A 22785-nucleotide genomic window follows, 5' to 3' on the forward strand; every position below is an offset into this window, starting at 1 on the left:
CTTGACCTCCCCTGTAAGTCATAAACGGACATGTAAACGAAAATTTCAAAGAAAACGTCAATGTTTATTTCTAGGGAGACTAATTCTGGTATGAAAATCATACCCGAAACTTCACCCTCCTGCGATCAGCAACTAGGCCTCCTATTTTTTTATGTATCACTTCAAAAAAACTGTCTCACCCGAACATCAAATGTTATTCCATTTAAGTATGTGTCTCCATTGAGATTACCTTCAAATAAGAATGGTTCAACAATATGACCACCAAGAATGCCGGCCCAGACATTCAATTTTTGTGGAGTTTGTGAATGTGTTTCCATAACCAAATGAGGATTCACATTGATCCAGTAACGACAATTATGTTAGGGTGGTGATTGCTCACCGCAGGGGGGTGACATTTCGGGTATGATTCCTATATCAGAATTAGTTCTCCTAGAAATGAAAATTGACGTGTTTTTTTGAAATTTTTGATTACACGTCCGTTTTTGACTTACAGGGGATGTTCAAGTTTTCGTTGGAACGCCCTGTGTAATTCACCAAATGAATTGTAGAGATGAAAATCTAATTGGAACTGAATTCTCACGTCGAACAAATCGAATGAGTCGCACCCACCATATTGACTGAGGATGTTTATATTTATAAATTATGTATTTGATGATTGTACTAATTATTATACTCATTGAACTCATTAGTCAGATAATGAAATTGATTTAATTTGAGGATTTTGTTCTCAAATCGATTCATTCAGCTAGGGATATTTCAGTGAATAATCTGTACGAATACCACTTGACCTCACAATTTTTTCAGATAAATGTCCATTCATCTCAACTGTGTTATTTTTTGAGCAATACCAATTGAGCAGCGAACAATAGATAATATCACTCGTTCTACGAACTCGTGGTTTCACCAATCTAGTTCGATGAAATGAAGATCGACTGGAAAATTGAGGAGGATGCACTTTTCTCAACAAGGACAATATATAGTCGTCGTTATATTATCCATCGCTCCTTGAAAATATCGATAAATTTTTTTGTGATTTCATATTGCATTTCTCCTGCATCATATGCCATTTTTCTTAGAACTTCCAACATAACCAAATGGATTTCATTTATCTGGGAATTATTGAATTACTAGAAAAGATATCATAATTTATATTAAATTTATGGCAAGCTTAATCCATATGTTATCTTTCCCGGGTCTTTTTTGATGATTAATATAAATATGGGATAGACATCACTCATGTTCATATCATCATCAATTTTGCAGTTTACGGTGATAAACATTTTGCGCCAAAACATGATTCAGTTCGTGATATGTTTTTTCGTTTTCCAGAGTTTTGTGTTAGCTTCAGTACCGGGTAAGTAAAAATAAGGTTAACTGAAGGGGTGTACTATTTAAAGAAATTTTGTCCTGGGAAATTCAAGCTGAAATATCTCAATCACAAAAAATGTTGGAAATTATTGAATTTCAACCACCGACTGAAAATATACCTTGAGATTTTTCTCATTGGTAAAGTCCAATAACTATAAATGCACTTTTCAAATCCTGTCTGTTCGAAAATTCCACGGCGCTCACCTATCGTGATTTCGTGTTATTTTTATCAGTAGCAATTTTTACATCTTTGGAACGATTTGACAGACTGATTTCCTTCATTTAGCTTGTTTCTTTCCACGTCTCAAATGTCATCGATTTATTTTCTATTAACTAGTCGAGTTTTTATAAAAAATTTTCCAAAGTTTTTTTTGGTTGACGAGGATATTGAAATATGTGGAAAATTTTCTGTTTCTTTGATTTATAGCCGTTCTACTAGGGTGTCACGAAATCATATTGACGTTATGAAATTCTCAATTTTGTTCTCAAATATTGAATTTCTATTCATTCCAGCAGTTTCATCCAATACGAGCCGTATCTTAAAGGGCTTTAAGAGAGTCTTCGTCAAATCTGTATATTACTTTTTTGGGGTATGGAGGGGTCACCAAACAATCAAACTATTCAAGTTGTTTCGGTTCATATATGAACCATATATGAATTCTATAATTCAAGGTTGGGAAAGAGACCAATTCCTCATAGAAAAACTTCTGGGTTGTTACCGTTTCAAATTGACTTCACTTCTGGTCCATGCAAATTTATCTTCTAGTTTGTGCGTTATCTAAAAAAAATTGCACAGGTGCTGAGAAATTAAGGAAAATTTAAACACAATCCCATGTTTTATGAGGGCATGTGGGAAATATTTTCCAGAAAGGTTCTCCAAAACCTTTTGAATCTATTGAGAACCCGCGCTTTTGTGAACCGGATGACTGTCATCAGGGAATAAATCAATGGAAAACACTTTTCCTTTTCCTTCACAAAAATACTGTCTATCAACGAGAGTTTCGCTAACCAAGTAAGCATCAGCAGGGTATGTGTAAGAATACTATTGCTCAATAACTAGTTCGCACTTCCATCATCTAATATGACATAATATCTATCTATATATATATATATATATATATATATATATATATATATATATATATATATAGATATATATATATATATATATATATATATATATATATATATATACACATATATATATATATATATATATATATATATATACATATACATATATATATATATATATATATATATATATATATATATATATATATATATATATATATATATATATATATATATATATATATGTATATATATATATATATATATATATATATATATATATATGATATAGGATCCTATATGGTATAATATATACAATAAATATGCAATTCTTGGAATCGCACACCGCGTTTAATGGCCTGGTTTTCGTGAGGCGACTACGGATGATGTTTCCGGATATGAAGCAGATTTTGATGTTGTACTTGGATCCAATTCTGTTCATCTCCACAAACCTTTGACGTAGGGAAGGGCAAGCACTGGTTGTGATGACTTATCTTCCTTGCGACGCTATTGCTGTTTCCTAGCCAAAATCTGTATCCCAAACTGATGGTAGACTTGGCTGTCCAAACGTTTTGCATATCAATTCCATTTTGAAAGTATGCGACTGGCCTCACAGAGCCGGATGCAATACTGCACAGACGGTGACAAGGATTGTGGCAAATACGATAAGAGTAATGTTGGTAACGACAATAATTGTGATGATGGCAAAAGGAGACAACTACCGAAAAAGTTGCGAGTTAATATTTGTCAACAAAATGGAATAGTTACTGAAAAATACACTGAATTGAAGATTAAATATTGATATATCTCTTTACAGAATGTTCAGAAGTTGATGGCAAATATCCAGTCTACTCTGCGCTACCAGATTGCACCAAATTCTATCAGTGTTCTGATGGAACATTGTATCTTCATGACTGTCCAGATGGTTTGCACTTCAATTCCGTTTTGAACGTTTGTGACTGGCCTCACAGAGCCGGATGCGATGCTGCATTTAACGACATTGAGAACGACAAGGATGGTGGCAATGGTGATGATAATGATACTGGTAACGACAATGATAATGATGATCAAAATAAGGAGACTTCTACCGAAAACTCTGAAGTGAATATCTGCCAACAAAACGGAATAGGTAATAAAAAATACAATGAACTGAAGATTCGATATTGATATATGGAAGTAATGGTAAGAAATTGTAATACACTTGATATGAATGGTATAACTGATCACTTGATGGTATTTTGCGATATCGATTTCGAAGACGAAAATACTTATGATAACTTAATTTTTTTAGAAATTTTAAGAATTTCAATCATGAATTTTTTTTTCAAGATGCTGCTAACTTACCATGGGGTGATATTGTGACTATGCAAGATATCAATTCCAAAGTAAATTTTCTCAACGAATGCATCATTATGCTTTTTGACAAACATGCTTCAATTTGTACTGTAAACAGAAAACATAAAGCATCCCCGTATATAACTTATAATATCAAATTGATGATGAAAACCCGTGATAGAGCTCATGCCAAATATCTTAAAGAAAAGACAGCAGTTAGACAGTACTATGTAACTTTACGCAACTACGTCAATGACGCAATAAAATGTGAAAAAACAGTATATATACAATTTGTTTTGAATAAAAATAGAAACAATTCAAAAATGACATGGAGAAATCTTGGAGATTGGAGTGTTACTACATAATCATTCTCGCAAACTAATAGCCTGCCAATTGAACTACGTAAACCTGACGAAATCAATGACTATTTTTTAAACGTGGCTGGACATTCAATAGTATATGATGACACTCTTTCATTCTACAATAATAATAAATTGAACCCTCCTATGAACTTTTCCCTCACCGATATATGTGATGATGATATTTTGACTGCTATCAAAGAAATAAAATCTAATGCTTCTGGTATTGACAATATAAATATCAAGATGATTTCTTTAGTGCTACCACACTGTATTGATGAAGTTAAACATATTTTCAACGAGTCCTTCAGACAGGGTATCTTTCCACCTACCACGTTCAGTGACCTACGTAAAATATTCGAGAAAAATGTTTTCCGTCAAGAGCTTTTCTTGAAGAAAATCGAATACTCCCGTATGAGCAGTATGGGTTTCGCAAAAAACATGGAACACAGACTGCCCTCTTGAAAGTAATCGACCATCTTGCGAGATTCAGAGATCAATCAAAAGTCACCATTTTAGTACTGCTTGATCAAAGTAAAGCTTTCGATTTAGTTAATTTCGATTTACTGATCCGCAAGCTGAAGTTTATAGGATTTGATGACATTTATCATAAATGGATGACCAGCTATCTCACAGGCCGATCACAGAGGGTCAAACTGGATGATTACTCATGGTCATCCCAAAAAGAAACAGTCTCAGGTGTACCGCAGGGAAGTATTTTAGAACCCTTGATATTTTCAGTGTTTATTTTTGATTACCCCACTTTCTTATCACATTGTTGAGTACATCTATACGCAGATGATATACAGCTATATTTGTCTTCTCATAACACCGATACAGAAAGTTGCGTGACCAATATAAACACAGATTTGCACAAAACATTCCTATACTCGGAGAATCATGGACTGAAAATCAATCCAAATAAAACTTTGTCCTTATGCATAGGGTCTCAAAGACAAATAGTAGAAACTCAGTGTAACTTTAGGCTCACTCTCGATAACGCAGACATTGACTGGGTAGACAGTGCTAAAAATCTTGGCGTAACCATAGATAGCTCTTTGTCTTTCCACGAACATGTGACAAACATTTTTAAAGTATCGTTCTTCAAACTCAAATCGCTATATAAATTCAAGTATCAGTTATCAGAAGAAATGAAACTCAGGTTAGTTAAAACTCTTATTTACCCCCATATCGAGTATTGTTGTTCGGTGTATTACAATTTTTTGCCGCAATATAACAAACAGAAGTTACAACGTAAACAAAATGCCTGCATGCGATTCGTATGCTGTATACCATATGGTGAACATGTCACTCCATTTTTATTAAAAATGAAGGAGCTAAATATGAGGTACAGAGTCCAATATTTGATAAAAATGTTTTTGTTCAAGTTGCTTCAAACTAAAACACCTAGTTATTTATACAGTTTACTAAGCAGGCATTCTGATATAAATATGGTCAATTTGAGAATTAACTCATTTAACATACCTAGACACCGTACTTCCAAATTTCAAGGATGTTTTTCTTATATAGCCCCTTCCTATCTGAATGAAATTTTACCCCTTTCGAATCATAATATTCATCAATTTAAGAAAGAAATAAAATCACAGATGCTTACTGCTCAGTGCTAATTTAAAAGATTTAAAATTCAATGTACGGTAGTGCAATGAAATTGTTAAATTGACCAAAATAATGTTAGGAAAATTAAGAGTTATTAGCAACTAGATGATGTATTATCTTTTCTCTTCTCTATCATTGTTATGACACTAAATAAGTATGTTTATAATTATTTTCTTATACTTACTGTATAGTTTTTGGAAAGGGTGGAAGATAGCCTTTGGCTAATCCTTTTCCTTTTATGTATAAATGTATTTTTATGCATAATAAACGAAATTATTATTATTATTATTATTATTATTATTATTATTATTATTATTATTATATCTCTTCACAGAATGCTCCGAAGTTGATGACAAATATCCAGTCTACTTTTCGCTACCAGATTGTACCAAATTTTGTCAGTGTTCTAACGGAAAACCTTATCTTCATGGCTGTCCAGATGGTTTACACTTCAATCCCGAATTGAATGTTTGCGATCAGCCAGAGAATGCTAACTGTTCTTCTATCAGTGTCTAGTATGTATGTATCTTTCATCCTTGTATTTAAAAAACATGAATAAAAATATATTAAATTTCTTTTTGTGCATTGTTCAAGTTCAATATGTTGTTTCAGTAACAAAAACCTTGATTGATCTTTCTCTTGAAGATGATCACTTGGTGATCGAAACACGTGTCGAGGTGTTAAAATGACGGTTTGGTCTTGGGAAAAAAACTCTAGTAATATTCATTACTACACCAAAGGTCCCAAACAGTGCATCACAAAAACCTTTTACATTAAGAATTCAAATAATTTTCCAAACTGTTCTTTGGGAATATTTTGAAGACTAACATATCTAAAAACACGTGAGTCCCATAGAGAGTTTATGGAATTACTATGGGTTTCCATCAATTTCAAAAACTACACCTCACGATTTTGTAGTTTTTGCAATTACTATGGATCTTCATTAAGTAGCGGCCGAATCAATCAGAAAAAAGAAGGTTTCTATCAAGTAACGCCCGAATTCAGATAATTGATTCTGGCAAAACAGGTAGATTTTGGAAAAGAAACAATTACATTATAGTATGCAATAAATTACTTGGTTTAATCCCATTGTCAAGTGTGGTGGTGATGTGATATTCTGATTCTCTTTCCTTCATTTGATTCGAGTTTTACAACGTAAGGGTAACGAAAAGGTAAAACCTACTATACAATAATACTTCTATAGGAAGACAGATGGTTCTGATATTTTATGAAAACAAGTTCACCACTTGGCAGGTGAATAACTTCTTGTTGGTCATTTGAGGAAAATTTATTCAACTTTCAATGGTATGGGGCATTCCGGAGGTAGAAATGTCGGTAATTCGCGGCCCCAAAATAATCGTCCTGTTAACAATCCAAATTCGACTAGTAGTCCGGGAAATTCTGGACAGGGATAGTCTAAAAGGAGCAATTGTAGAAGAAACGAGACGGATCGTCAGGGTTCAGGGGTAACTTTTGTCAATACAATATTTAATGGGAGTTATGAAGACTTTTTAGAGGAACCGGAGAGTGGGGAAGTGAAAACCATAGCAGTGGCAGCTACCGTGGAGGTGGTCCTGGAAAACTCGGTCCGAACCAGAGGTCTAATTGACTCAGGATCTCAGATAACCGGAACTTCAGAAGCATTCTGAAATCAGTAGGTAGCACTTAATCCGGCAATCCTTCGTATCCCTTGCAGGAGCGTAGCAATGGTGGGGGCGTAGGGTAACTGAAGCACCATCGCGCACCGTTAGGGAGCAAGTCCTGTTAATCGTCCAGATGGGGGGCTTCGAGTTCGATTATTCATTTTTAGTAGTGCCTTATTTGGTACGTGATGTTATTTTCGGGTGTGATTGGATGAGGGATTATGGGGTGTCCATTAATTTATTTCTCTGGTGAAACATTGAGTGGAAATTTTAAGAGTTTGGTAAGAAAAATAACATTTTTGGAGTAGCCGATCTTGGGGTGAATGACGCGATAAGCAATATTAATGACGAAGATTGTATTCAGAAGATGAAATATTCGAAACTGCTACACAAGCACAAAGTTTTGATGAGGGCCATAAGCTGAGCTTAGAAAAGTTGTTGTTGGAGTATGCGCCTTGCCGTTACCAGATAATATATTTGCTTCTCTAACTGGTCAAAGATATTTCACTGTAATATATTCGAAAGGAGCTTATCAACAATTGAAACCTAGCCCTAGAGCTCAAGAACTTTTAGTGATCAACACACATTTAGGGTTGTTCGCTTATACAAGATTGACATACGGTGTCAGTTCAGCGCCGAGTATTTTTCAGTCAGTGATGGACAGCATATTGGATGGATTGGAAAATACTAAGTGCTACTTTGATGATATACTAGTTTTTGGCACAACCTTGCAAGAGTGTTATGAAAACGTTAGGAATGTTCTAAAAAATTATTGGAATTCAATGTTAATATAAATGAAAAGAAATGCAAGTTATTTGTAGAACATGTGGAATTCCTAGGTCACATTATTCATGTCGAGGGGATTCACCCAACAGAAGATAAAATAAATGCAATAAAGTTAACACCAACACCAAGATCACTGATTGAACTGAAATCATATCTCGGATTGTTGAACTACTATGGAAAATTTATTCCAATACTCTCTTCAAAATTAAAACCACTCTATGATCTATGCAAAAAAAGATATTAATTTTTCCAAGAGTTGGACAAAAACTTGTCAAGAGGCTTTTGAGCCTCTGATACTGTTTTGACACATTATAATCCAAAACTCCTGATTTACGTCACTTCTGATGCTAGTAGTAATGGTGTAGGTAGCGTTCTAAGTCACAAAATAGATGGGGTTGAAAAACCAGCTATGTTGGCTTCAAGCACTCTATCAGAAACAGAAAAAAAATACAGTAATTTGGAACGAGAAAGAAGCCTTAGCCTTAATGTTTGCGGAAAAAAAATTGGCAGGAAATTTATTCTTCCGACTGATCATCAACCATTACAATTCATTTTTGTAAAAAAAAGGTATACCTATATCAGCTGCGGCTCGAATTACCAGATCGGCAGTCACATTATCAGGATATCAATACGATATTCAATATAGAAAAGGGTCAACAATCTCTAATTCAGACGGTTTGTCAGAAATTATTGACTTTTTATACTCATTTAATCTAGTTAATCAGATACCGTTGAATTCTAGTGATATAGCTAAAGAAATAAATAAAGTAAAAGATTTTATAATCTTTGGATGGCCTGAACATACATATGATGAAAATTTCAAGCCTTTCTACAAGAGACGAAATGAATTATCAGTAGAGCAAAGCTGTATTTTACTGGTAAACAAAACAATTATACCTAAGTCTTCGCAGAAGGAAATTTTGAAATTATTTCATGGAATCGTTCGTAGTAAAATACTGATGCGCTCTGACTTCAACAAACGTGTTTTGTAAAAAGTCGGTCAACATGTTTTCGTTAAAAATAAACGTACTAAATTATGGCAGAAAGGGATTGTAAAGAAAATTTTAAGTTTAAATACCTATTTAGTAGAAATAGTTTATTCATTCTGATGATATGCGAACTAATCGACATGAACCCATATTACCTGAAGTTTTAGCAAACACCAAAATTACTGTAAGTCCCAATACAAGTAACTCTGATATGTTATATTCTAAAACCTTTTGTGAATTGAATAATAATAACACTAATACTACGTAAAAGAAGCTGAAAAAGTTTAAATAATATTGATATAGATCACAGTTCAAATTTTGAATCAAGTGTATCAAACAGCATAACCCTTGCTTCTCCCACTAAATTATTCCCTACTGTAACTCGCTCTGGCAGAATTGTAAAACCTCCCTCAAAATTGAATCTTTAATTATATGGAGAGAAATGTAGAGTATTAACCGAGTGGATATCCGAACGTGGATATTCGAACCCAAAAACCCAGTCAATTGTCAAAGAGACATTTGACATATATAGTTAGTATAGTATGGTAGCTAGAAAGTAGTTTATCGATGTCGACAGTAAAACGTAAAGAATATCTGTGGAATTATAAAATAAATGATCATCAGGAAGCAGTCTAGTCTTTGAATACATAACACCTTCTAGCGTCATCAATATTCCATTCCACACGCTTTCTGGGAGAAAGCACGAAAGCAAATCAAGGAAATGGAGGAGTGGGGGGTTATTGAAATGAGATAGAGTTTTTTAGTCCGTTAGTCGTAGTAAAAAAAAAGGATAATACAGGTCGTGTATATTTAGATACAGGGTTCATTAATGCTCGGATGGAAAAAGATCGGGTGGTTCCAATTAATCCGTGGGAGTTACTATATGATTTTGTACAAGGGCAGTGCCTGAGTATACTAATGACTAAACGGCCTCCTACTGGCAGGTAGAAGTTGCTGAAGAGCATCAGAATATTCAGGGTTTTATTTTGAGGGACACAAGTATCTTTATAAGAGATTACCATTTAGTCTTATTACATTGGTGGAAAGTTATATCCGGGCACTGTACCAAGTAGGTAGATTTATTGATTTATTCAGAGAATGCTAGTGTTCATTTAGAACATTTGAAGAAATGCTTCTTTGCCCGAAATTCCGTAAATTTTTTGGGACACATCATTTCTTCTTCTGGGGTGGCTATGAATCCGGAACATATGGCTGCTATTCAGAAATTTTAAGTTTCTAGAAACATTCATTATTTAAAGTCCATTTTAGGTTTGAGTAATTTTGACAGACGGCTTGTTAGGCATTTTACAAAGATATCGTTGCCCTTGAATTCGTTATTGAAGAAAGGGGAACCTTGGCATTGGGGAGAGATAATCTTCAGCTTTTGAGAAAATAAAAGAGGTCTTTTTGGATTTTACGTTGATGTTAAGACAAATATAAGTCGACTATAAACTTTTTCCACGGCTCCTTGGAAATATCAATAATTTTTTTTGCGATTCTATGTTGCATTTCTCCTCCGTCAAATGCCTTATTTTTAGAATCTACAACATAACGACATGGATTTCATCTACCTGGGGATTAATGAATTACTGGAGAAGATGTCATAATTTCCGTTAAATTTCTGGTTAGCCTAATCCAGATGAGTTATCTTTCCCGGATCTTTTTTGTTTATTGATATAAATATTGGATAGACCTCAATCACTCATGTTCATATCAGCATCGATTTTGTGGTTTACGGTGCCAAAAAATAATTCAGTTCGTGATATGTTTTTTCGTTTTCAAGAGTTTTGCATCAGCTTCAGAACCAAGTAAGTGAAAAGGTAGTTATCTGAAGGGGTGTACTAGTTAAAGAGATATTGTCCTGAGAAATTCAAGCCAAAATATTCCGATTACAAGAAATGTTGGAGATTATTGAATTATACCGACCTACTGGAAAAGTATATATATTAGAATTTTTCTCATTAGTAAATTCCGATTAACTATAAATGTACATTTCAAACATTATCTGTTCGAAAATTTCACGAACGTTTATTATAGGCTCTTGCCTGGTGATTTCGTGTTTTTTATCAGTAATACTTTTTACATCTGTGAAACGATTTGACAGAATGATTTTATTCATTCAGCTTTTTTTTTCACTATGTTTCAAATTTTACAAATGGATTTGCCATTAAGTAGCCGAGTTGTATGTATGAAAAAGCTTTGATTGACGAACATTTTGAAATATGTAGAGAATTTCCCGTTTGTTTCAGTTCTACAGGGGATTCAAAGAATCATTTAGTGTGGTTAGTTTAGGTTTAAAGTGAGTGGGTATATTCAACCCTCCACCGCAACCCACACATATTCACACTCGACCAAATAAACCCAATTTCTTAACGGAGTCGATAAGTTTGTATGGTGAGTGGTCTTTCAGGTCATATGGTGAGAGTACGGCTCCGCGAAACTCTGAAAACTTGATTCGGTTCCCAGAGCACAAAGTATGTGCTCTGCTGTTTCATCATCTCTCACACACACCGTCTTTCAACAGTCTGGGTCTCTGCATATGCTGATTCAGATGTCAGAGACCTGTGAGAAGGCCTGTAAAACATCGTAGTTCCTCCCCACTGCAGTCCAACAACTATTTGGTATCAAGCTTCGAAGGATGAATAACCGCCTTGGAGGTAGCCAAGCGTTCGGCGTGGGTGCTTTGTTCACTCACTCGAATTGACTGCCGCGTTGGTCGGTGGTTCAAGCCCTAGTCTGAACGATCAATCTCCACTTGCTATCGTCCAACCCGTGTTAGGAATCACACGTTAGAAGGTAAGACCTCGTTAATCCTTAGCTAGCATGAGTTTCGACTTCTGAGGGTTGTCGTTCGTAGTGGTGCGACATCTGGTTGATGGTAAAAACAGATTTTTTTTAAAACTCAAAGCGATGCCAATGAGACGTTCTGGCCCGATGAAGCTGCTTGCAACACCCTCCTATGCAAAGGAGTCAGGCTTCCAGGCCAGTATGGCCAGGAGTCCAGACCAGAGACAATTTGTTTTTTGGCGATTCGTTATCAATTTAGATGTTGCTCGGTAGGAGCCAAGAGTTTCCAATGCCACTTGACTGTCCGAGAATATTTTTATTGACTTGTGTATGAGGTTGGATCCTTCCAATCTCTCCGCACACAATTCAATAGTATACATTTCCGCTTGAAATACACAGTCGCATAGGTTTCTAGGCAGGTTGATATCTCTGTCCTGAGTCTACAACTGAAAACACCTGCAACAGAACCTGAAGATGTTTTTGATCCATCTGTGAATAAATAACTATCTGCTCTCGATATTTCCTTCTCTCGGAGGATTGATCCTTTCTACTCAGAAACAGTACTTTATAAGCCAGTTCGTAGTTGACAGTTGGAGGCATGAAGTCAGAGGTCATTCACAGAATGCTGTGACTTCCAGTGTCAAACAGCAGTCTGTTGTACTCTGCCTCAGATTGATTTCTGCAATTGGCAATGTGTACAAGTTCATATGCAGTCCATCTAGCCTTCGTCTCATGAAAAATGTGGGTAGAAGGTAAATTTAGAAGGATCTCCATGGCCGCTGTCAATATGGTACTGATGGCACCACTGATGAATAGACAAGCCTGTTTGTGTATGCCAGAGAATTTTGCCTGAGCCGTTTTCTGTAAAGCTTTCAGCCATCAGGCAATCACTCTATCATTGGTCTGACAATCATCACATGAATCCAATGGATTTGTTTGAGTCCTAAATCCAAGTTTTACCACAAATCCTTCGTCATGTTCATTAGGAGAGTCTGGCTTTGTGTAAAACTTTTTCCAAGTAGGCGTTCCAGGTAAGTTCTTTATTGAGGACAATGTCAAAATATTTCACCTCCTTTCTAAATGGAATGATCTCACCATTGAGGAAAAGTGGCGTTAAGTCATCCAATTTTCTTCTCCTGTGGATCTTCGAAAGAAAGGAAGGAAGCAGTCAATTCAAAAAAGGACCTCTGTACAAAGATGTGTAGATCATGCAAAGAAGCAACTTTAAGACACGAACTGAAAGAAAAAGCTCTTTCGAAAGAGGAACTTCCATATAAACATTGAATTACATGAAAGAGAAATATTTTTGAAACAAATACTTTTATTTGAATACTGAATTATACAGAAACACTTTTTTCTATTCTGTTTGTATTTCAAACATTCATTATCGACTTGAATCAGATATCATTCACAGGACTTCTACACAATATAGTGAATGAAAGAAGTAAAATGTCACTCACATGGAACACTGTCTCTCCCATTGGTAGACATCCGATGATAGGCCGTAAGACACTTGGCCTATCGGCTTGGATCGGGATAACGTTATAAGAGAAATACACTCATTTCATGTTCTTGAATATCAACAGGCTGGGAATCACTAGCATCTATATGGATGTATGAGGAGAACGAAACTGTTTTTTGTTTCATCCAAAATAGTTATGGAAATAATAGCATTCCGTGTTGGGAATCACACGGTAAAAGGTAATACCTCGTTAATCCTTAGCTCGCACAAGTTTCGACTTCTGAGGGTTGTCGTTTGTAGAGTTGCGACAGCTGATTAACGGAAAAACATACTTTTTAAAAGATAAACAGTGTAAATATTATATATAGTAAATTTCTTCCAAGAGTTTGCTATGGAATATTCAGTGAAGCATTTTCTCTGCAACTGATCAAGAACCGATCACGAACTGATCAGAATTATGGATATCGAAAAGAATGCAAGGGCCCACTATATACAAACGAGAATCTTCGGCATAATCTGGGAAGTGACTTGAAAACTATATCAAGAGGTAAATCACACTTGATTATTGAACTTTCTAAGTGACATAAATGTACCGAACAGAATTCAAATGACAATGCAACATTATGACAACTATGACAAACCGTGAATAACATTCAGCTAATAAACATCTGAGATATTCACTAAGATATTACAGTTCATAGTAGAGTCATAAAAATGGACAAAACTTTTGAAAAAATCTGATAATTCACTCACTCAAAAAACTCAGAGCAGTCGCAGTTTTGATTCATGACCCCTTTTTTCGTGACCAGAATATTTTTCACGACAAGACAGATCTTAGTTTTCAATAAGTGAATATCAACGAAGGTAATGATCAAGTAAAGACGGAAACTCAATCAACTTCGAACGAGGTTTGTCGTCTGTTCACAGCAGTATTCACTACAAAGCAACTACTTGAAACTAGAGCTCAAAAACGAAGAATTCGTGATCCAACACCAGACAGTGTCTTTTCGAACCGTGATAGGTCCCAACAGCGGTGCTAGACTGAAACATGAATGCGTTGATGGACTCCATTTGCCAATGACTAACAAACTAGATACTGAACTGAAATCAAAGTAACAACGGATACTGTTCGGAATTTGTTCGCTGATAATAAACTGTGGTATCTATAAGTAGCTTAATTTCTTCGATTATTGTGATAAGCGGAAAATTTCTAAAAGTTTTGTCACTTGAAGAAGTCGATCATATTCCAGAATGTCTAGATGAAGCACCTAATAAAATATAACTGGACCCTGAAATGTACTGGATTTTATAATTGTACTGTTGAAGTGCATACCTAGATATTCTAGCTGTGAGTTTTCAGGAAAATAATTGGGTTATTATAAGAGGTTCTAAATAAATGAACTTCAAACGTTCAAGCCAGTCTCGAATATACCTACACAGTAGGTTAAATGGACTAACGTCTATCAGAAAACAACTACTCCCCTGGCTAATACCACGACGGGCGTTGGATTATATCCGACAGGCGTCAGTGCAGGAATCTTCACAGAAAATTTCCTACATATGCAATTGGTAATACAACTGAAAAAGTCGACCTTCAATTTTGGAACGGGCACACTTACAGACCCGTTTCGGGCTCATTAGCCATCATTAGCCGGGATCATCAGTGCAAGATAGTGACCATAATCGACCTGAAGTCGATGATATTCCATAATTGAAAATCGCATAGCCCCCTGACTAATAAGAAAGTTTTTCTACCTTATTCAGAGGAATCAGACAAATTACGGATATGCAGTTGGGTAGTATCTCGTCCACTAGATGGAGTGACATTTTGTTGTTTCGCTCCAACTTAGGAAGAGGAATGAAATACTCTGAAAAAATTCCGATTTTCAATTGTGGAATATCATTGACTTTAGGTCGATGATGGTCACTATCTTGCCCTGACGAGTGGCTAATAAGCACGAAACGGGTTTGCAAGTGTGCCCGTTCCAGAATTGAAGGTCGACTCTTTCAGTTGTATTGTCAAGTACATATGCAGGAAATTTTCTGTAAAGATTCCTGCACTGACGCCTGTCGGATATAATCCAACGCCCTTCGTGGTATTAGCCAGGGGAGTAGTTGTTTTCTAATAGGTCCATTTAAATTACTGTGTAGGTATATTCGAGACTGGCTTGAACGTTTAAAGTTAATTTCTTTAGAATTGTTTACTGCCAGCCTTCAAGCATAGCTCACTGACTAATCCATGTTGTCTCCATGTTGGAGACAACATGGATCCCTGGGAAACACTAGCGTTGATGATAAAAGTCTTCGAGAGATATTCATCGACGGCCACTTGCAGGAAACGTCTTTTCAGGAAGCTGGAGAGCCATACACAAAAATCACCCGACAAGCTGACAATGCCTCTAAAACGAAAATAGTAGCTGTTCATATTGTTTAAAATATTAACACGGTTTGAGGTAAAAAAAGTTGATAGTATGAAATTTTGAGGGCTTTTTCTAAACAGCAATCTCAATTTTCATCAGCACTCAATAAGCAGTGTTATCTGTTAAGAAACCTGAAAATAATTCTAGACAACTCTGGTCTACTTATATTACTAGTGGAAGATACAATTAAGAATCAACTACGGGATCATTGTTTGGAGAAATTCTCCACCGGCATACTATGTTTCTGCAAACGCATCACGAGCATCATCGTGTAGAACAATATTAAAAACCTTGAAAATGTTGTCTCTACGTGGTCTCTATATCCTGAAAGTTTTGTTGTACATTCATAAAAATGGAAATTATTTTCACATACCAAAACACGTTTATCTCTTCGTCTGAACTCGTTTGGGATTTTGGGGCTGAGATTATATTATGCACTTTCGAAGTTTTTCAAAATTATAACCAAGGAACAAGTATTCAAACATAAAACACTACTTTTTGAAATAAGCTCCTATACAATCGATGAGTTTTTCTCTTAGCTACATTAGTTGAAATTTTTTGTATTATTTTTCATCATAGATGCATTATTCACCCAATTTATTGTTTAAATACCTCTTGAATATTATTGGAGTTTGATTCCAACACCAGACCGTTATTTTTACCACCTCGATACGTGTTTCAATCACCAAGTGATCATCTTCAAGGGGAAGATTGAAATAAATTACATATTATATTGTACTCATTTATACCCGAGATACCTCTGCTAGGTACCTTCTTCATAATTGTCTCAAATACATTTTACATGTTGCCTTATGTACTATTCTTAAATTAATTTTACAATATTGCCTTATCTAACAGTCATGTAAATCTGATAATAATATATTATTTTACCAATCTATATCGTTTGCTATTAGGTATCGGTCTACCATTGTTATTCATAATATTATTATGTTTACTGAGGATACATTACAAAAACACACTTTTGTCTATTTTCCACTATATTTCTTTATTGTTGACCGGTTTCGGCTATTATACCATTTTCAAAACTAACTGATTACATTTAAATCCGAGTAATTTATACCTATATTATTCTAGCATAAATGATTTGATATACCTGATATATCTGATATACCTGATATCCGGTACCTGCGTTTCATATACCTGTAAAATCCATGAACATAACAAAGCTTTCAATATAATGTAGGTTTTGGGATCTGGACTATAGGTTCAGGAGAGGACAACTTGAATTAAATAATAGTCCTCTCCTGAACCTATAGTCCAGATCCCAAAACCTACAAGGACAACTTGAATTAAATAATAGTCCTCTCCTGAACCTATAGTCCAGATCCCAAAACCTACATTATATTGAAAGCTTTGTTATGTTCATGGATTTTACAGGTATATGAAACGCAGGTACCGGATATCAGGTATATCACATATATCAGGTATATCAAATCATTTATGCTAGAATAATATAGGTATAAATTACTCGGATTTAAATGTAATCAGTTAGTTTTGAAAATGGTATAATAGCCGAAACCGGTCAACAATAAAGAAATATAGTGGAAAATAAACAAAAGTGTGTTTTTGTAGTGTATCCTCAGTGAACATGAATTTCCACAAAATAAACAAGTCGTCAATCGAAGAAGATTATTATGTTTACTTATTTCTACACTCTCATCGGCATCTAGATGCCTATTATTGTTAACTTGTCTGAGTAATTCTAATGTACTGAAGTCTATGGAATGGTTTTGTTGCAAAATATGATGATATATTGATCTTATATCAATTGATTTTTCAGTCTGTATTTTGCATCGCAGTCCTTACATTTAATTTCGTAAATTCCAGACTTTTCCGGATTCTTGACTTTGTCCTTTGGAACGAAATCTCGATTTTAGAAAAGACGAAAGACAAATACATATATGTTCCATACTATCAATATACGAAGAACTTTGGGAACATTTTCAAGGAACTGGGTATGAAGGTGGTATTTAAAACAAGTCATACACTACAGAGCCTTGTAGGAAATCCAGCTTAGGCATGCCAGAGTTTCCTAAAAAGTTGTATCCAAGTGAATGACTTTTCGTTAAATTGTATTTGGACAGACGAAGCTTAAGTGAGCAGTGCCGGCATTTTCAATCACAACAATTCTTATACTTGGGCACAACAAAATCCTCATTCTATAGTGGAGTAGAAAAGTCAAGGAAAGTTATGATTGAGTGTGGGGGCAGGGGTAGAATTATTAGCCCGTTCTTTAATAATCACAGAGGTATTTAGAAATGTTGAAGCAGAATTTTGAACCCCTTAATTAAGAATTGCTATTAATGGAGCTATCGCCTATGGACTTTTACCTCTCGGGAAGATTGAAAGATTTTATTTTTGAATTGTTGACCAATTCTATATACGAATTGGAAGCGGCGGTGATGCTTCTCTTCTTCTCTCATTTCTATTGAACTAATTAATTCGGCATAAAATGTTCAGAAAAGGGTCGCTTGTGTGTAGAGAAAGCTGGTGGACATTTCAAAAACCTTCTTTGAAGAAATATGTTTCATTGTCATCATTGTTGAAGTTTAATTTATTAGTAGTGAATACAGTATAAATTCAGTGTTATGATCTTCGTTTGGATTTGAAGGCCGTCGTGGTTTGGAACTGTATCCTAACGTTTCTCTAGCACGAGTGGCTGGCTTCTTCAGAGGCGTATTCATTACGGGAAGTTTGTTCCAATGGAGAGGAGATTTATATGAGCAATTAGACGGCGTAGCGATGGGAAGTACACTCAGCCCAGTGATAGGCAACTTCTTTATGGAGGAATTTGACAAGGCAATCGACGCTTTTGATTCCAAACCAACCATTTGGCTACGATACGTGGATGACACATCCGTGTCATCCACCATATGGAGACATGGGAGGGACAGACTGAACCTATTTCTAGACCACATAAATGATCAACACCCTAGCATGAAATTCACCACGGAGACTGAAGAGGAACAACGAATAGCTTTTCTAGATGTACTCGTCTAAAAGCGTGGCACAAGACTGACATATAAAGTGTACCGAAAACCGACACACACGGACAGATATCTGCATGCACTTTCGAACCATCAAAAGTCAAAATTATCAACACCTTGTCGGAACGTGCCCGTAGAATATGTGAACCGGAACACCTACAAGAAGAATTGAAACATCTTCAAGTGGCTTCAAGATCGAATGGATGCAATGTAGCCGAGATCAACAAGGTCATAAAACTGAAGACTTCTACAAGTCAAAATAGGGAGGAAACTCAAACGGTGTGTTTCTACCGTACATCCCTAGAGTTACAGATAGAATCGGAAAAATCCTAAGGAAGCATAACATAAAAACAGTGTTCAAGTCCACCAGGAATATTCAGCAAAGCCTGAGATCTGCGTAAGACAAAAGAGATCCACTATCAGCTGCGGGGTATACCGTATACCATGCACCTGCGGAAAAGTTTATATCGGTACCACCAAAAGATCCATGGGTACAAGGCTGAATGAATATCGGAAAAACTGTAGATTAGGCCAAATAGAAAAATCGGCAGTAGCGGAACACGCGTTTAGTGAAGGAGATCATACGATACTGTTTGAAGACATGAAACTACTTGCACCCGATCATGGATACCACAGTCGGCTTGTACGGGAAGCCATAGAAATCCATAAACATATACAAAACTACAACAGAAAAGAGGAGGCGATAACGCTTAACCGGATTTAGAATCCCATACTAAAAGATGCTAAGGTGGCAGCAGTGCAACGCAATGTAACAGGTAATATCACTTCGGCCAATAACAACGCAACAACCTGTGTCACCAGAAATACAGCTTACAAACTAGAAATCACGCTGATGATATGAACTCACTCGATTTCATATCATTTCTAGAAACATGTAGATTCGTTTTTCGATGGCATTCCAAGAAAGCTTCCAAAATTTCTGCTGCCGCAGTTATCGGTCGATTGGTTAAACCACCAAAACTGACAAAAAACTTGGCAAGTTGACTTGGGTGTCACACCCATAGCTTTAACATCCATCACAGAACGAGGCTCGTCCTTTTTCTTCTACAGCAGCTTTCACTGCAGAGCCACTTATTGAAGTACCTATATGATCAACTATATGAGTATATGATTAAAAACCTAAAAAGGACTAACGGTGAAAATGTTTTTCAGCCAAACATGACAATATTTCAAATCATCCAAAAGAACAATTCGTTCAGGCCAGTCTCAACTCCCTGCACAGTAGGTTAATGAACTGACACCTATCAGAAAACAACTACTCCCCTGGCTAATACCACGAAGGGCGTTGAATTATATACGACAGGTGTCAGTGCAGGATTCTTCACAGAAGTTATTCCTGCATATGCTGTTAGCGAACGAATTGTTCTTTTGAATGATTTGATTTATAGCCAGTCTTCAAGTATATACCCACTGACTATATGTGAAAATTTGTCTTTCTTTATACGAGGAATTGGGCAAATTTTGGATATACAGTTGGTGGTTACCTCGTTCATAGGCAGATGGGGCGACGACAAACCTGTTGTTTGTTGTATGCTCCAGCTAAGTTCGAGGATTGATACTCTGAAGGAATTCGATTTTCAATTATCGGAGATCATCGACTTTATGTTGATGATATACATTACCTTGCACTGACGAGTGGCCAAACAGCCCGAAACCGGTCTGCAAGTGTGTTCCAATAATTGAAAATCTGTTGCGGCAGTTGTATCGCCAACAGCATATGCAGGAATAACTTCTGTGAAGAATCTTGCACTGACACCTGTGGGATATAATTCAACGCCCCTCGTGAGTTGTTGTTTTCTGATAGGTGTCAGTCCATTGAGCTACTCTGTAGGGAGTTGAGACTGGCCTGAACGAATTGTTCTTTTGGATGATTTGATTTATAGCCAGTCTTCAAGTATGCCCACTGACTATATGTGAAATGACAATATTTGTTCATTCAATATATTCTTCGATATTTTTAACGACCAGATGAATAACAAAAAACATTATTTCAAATATACTAAGATATTCAACCTGTACCAACCAACCTGTTTTATTTATATCCTGAGTTCCAGGATATAAAACAGGTTGAATATCTCGAGCATATACGTTCCACTATACTTGCAATCGAGACAATCAATGAAAGTTTCGAAAAAAATCATCATACCTTGTGAAGATTCAGCATGCAGATGGCACTGATGTTTATTCTACTGATGAAAATTTGAACACATCGTGCAATATTGCAGAGGAACAATAGAAATAGATGAAACGATGGTTACTAGCTAACAAATTGAAAATCGATTGCTTCAAATTGATATTCACCTTGGAGTCTGACTGCCACTTGAGGACAGGGTCAACTTTGGCACAAAATTATCTTGGAGGTAGCATATGATGAACTGTTGCAAAATGTCATGCTTATTGTTTCTACTGAGGGAATTATTGGGTGATAATAATCCAAATACTCCTATAATTGCTCATTATATTCTCATTTGAGTTCACGAACGAAAGAAACATACAATTTGCATCTGGACTATCGATACACATTGATGATATTGACCCTTCTCTTATAGCAAATATCATAAAATGCATATTTATTTGTACTTGGTGGAACATAAGTAATGATTTCTTTCTTTTAAAACAAAACTTATTGAAATCAACAGAGCTATTCTGAATAATGGAAAAATATCCATGAAACGGAAAGTTCTGGAAATATTAATGCTTATTCACCCATTCGGCTTTTTTTCAAATATTATTCAGAGAAGCAAACATAGATGGGATAACGAATTAAAGATACTCTTAGCAGTAAAATTGGATAGGAATTTTACGGTTTCACAGTACGACAGTATTGTGAAATAGACGGGAGTAGAAGTACAATCCATTCACATATATCTGCGCATCTGCAATTGTTGCTTGTATGAAATAAAAGTTTGCTTTGTTAATTCTAATGGGAGCAAAAAAATATCTTCAAAATAATATGGAGTGGACTCAAGAACACTACTGTATTGAATTCAGTCAAAAGGACGTCCCTTTTTTGTTTTGAATGACTGTTTGAAATGAAGAGTCACTAGGACGAACATATGTTGTGGATTCGTAATAATATATTTCAATGAAGTAAATTGTTTTTGTTCGTTTACCTCATTGCGACACCATGTAAAAATCAGTTCGCTTAAGATTTTCATACGTGTAATTAATTTCTCCATGTGAAGTAACTTTTCACTTATCAACTTTTCATTCTTCAATTATTAATATTCTTATTCTACTAATGCCTTCTCATTCCTATAATCTTTATATCTGCAGCTATACAGTTCACGAGACAGTAAGTAAAGTTTCTTTTTTTCTACTATACACTCCATGGTGCAACTTATATCTGTGGACGTTATCATAGATTACTTCAATAAAGATAATATTTATTAGAACCGGAAGCATCCTCTCTGATAACGAAACTGCACAATATTACTATTGCCACATTCAAACAATATTTAAACAACAATTAAACAATGGCTGAAAAAATCTTATTGTGGATTTTTCGAAATTGGGAGAGCAAAAACACTTCTTTATGTCTAACTCTGTGTCCATCTCATTTGCAAAAATACCATGAGTTTTTAATACACATGAAAACTTAAAAGTTTTCTCAATCCTCCTAAGAATCATGGTTCAACAATGTTTCTCTAATACATGCTCAAAGTGTTGTCCAAGCGCTAATTTTCAATATTCTAAACGGAACCAAAATTTGTCTTGAATATTTCGAATCACTTTTGGCGATATTAGCCAAATTTATATCTCACTCGTATGTGAGACGTAAATTTGGTATGTGAGATGGCCAATAGACCGGACAACCGGTTTGAGGCCATTCCCACCTTAGAAAAAGTTAAGAAGCACGTTACTGACGAAATATCAAAACACTCAGTTATTTGGGGAATAATTTGCCAGTGTTCAC

At 35.5% G+C, this 22785-nt stretch overlaps 2 protein-coding genes across 2 annotated transcripts in view; both read left to right on the forward strand.

Annotated features, from left to right (window-relative positions):
• Positions 1 to 1195: 1195 nt before the first annotated feature.
• LOC141483677 (peritrophin-1-like) lies at positions 1196 to 6328 on the forward strand. Its single transcript, XM_074178475.1, has 3 exons — positions 1196 to 1354; positions 3260 to 3571; positions 6088 to 6328. Exons 1-3 carry the CDS (start codon positions 1237 to 1239, stop codon positions 6267 to 6269), a joined length of 612 nt encoding a protein of 203 aa, XP_074034576.1. The 5' UTR covers positions 1196 to 1236; the 3' UTR covers positions 6270 to 6328.
• A 4636-nt stretch (positions 6329 to 10964) lies between these two features.
• LOC141483680 (U-scoloptoxin(01)-Tl1a-like) overlaps positions 10965 to 22785 on the forward strand; it is a 48655-nt gene continuing 36834 nt past the window's right edge. The window contains exon 1 of the transcript XR_012466223.1: positions 10965 to 10979. The gene's annotated coding sequence lies outside the window, so the exon portion shown is untranslated. The remainder of the gene's footprint in view (positions 10980 to 22785) is intronic.

Source organism: Leptinotarsa decemlineata, unplaced genomic scaffold (genome assembly GCF_025532065.1).
Source record: "Leptinotarsa decemlineata unplaced genomic scaffold, Ldec_3_MD MMD2_tig00003798_RagTag_RagTag, whole genome shotgun sequence".
Lineage (NCBI taxonomy): Eukaryota > Metazoa > Arthropoda > Insecta > Coleoptera > Chrysomelidae > Leptinotarsa > Leptinotarsa decemlineata.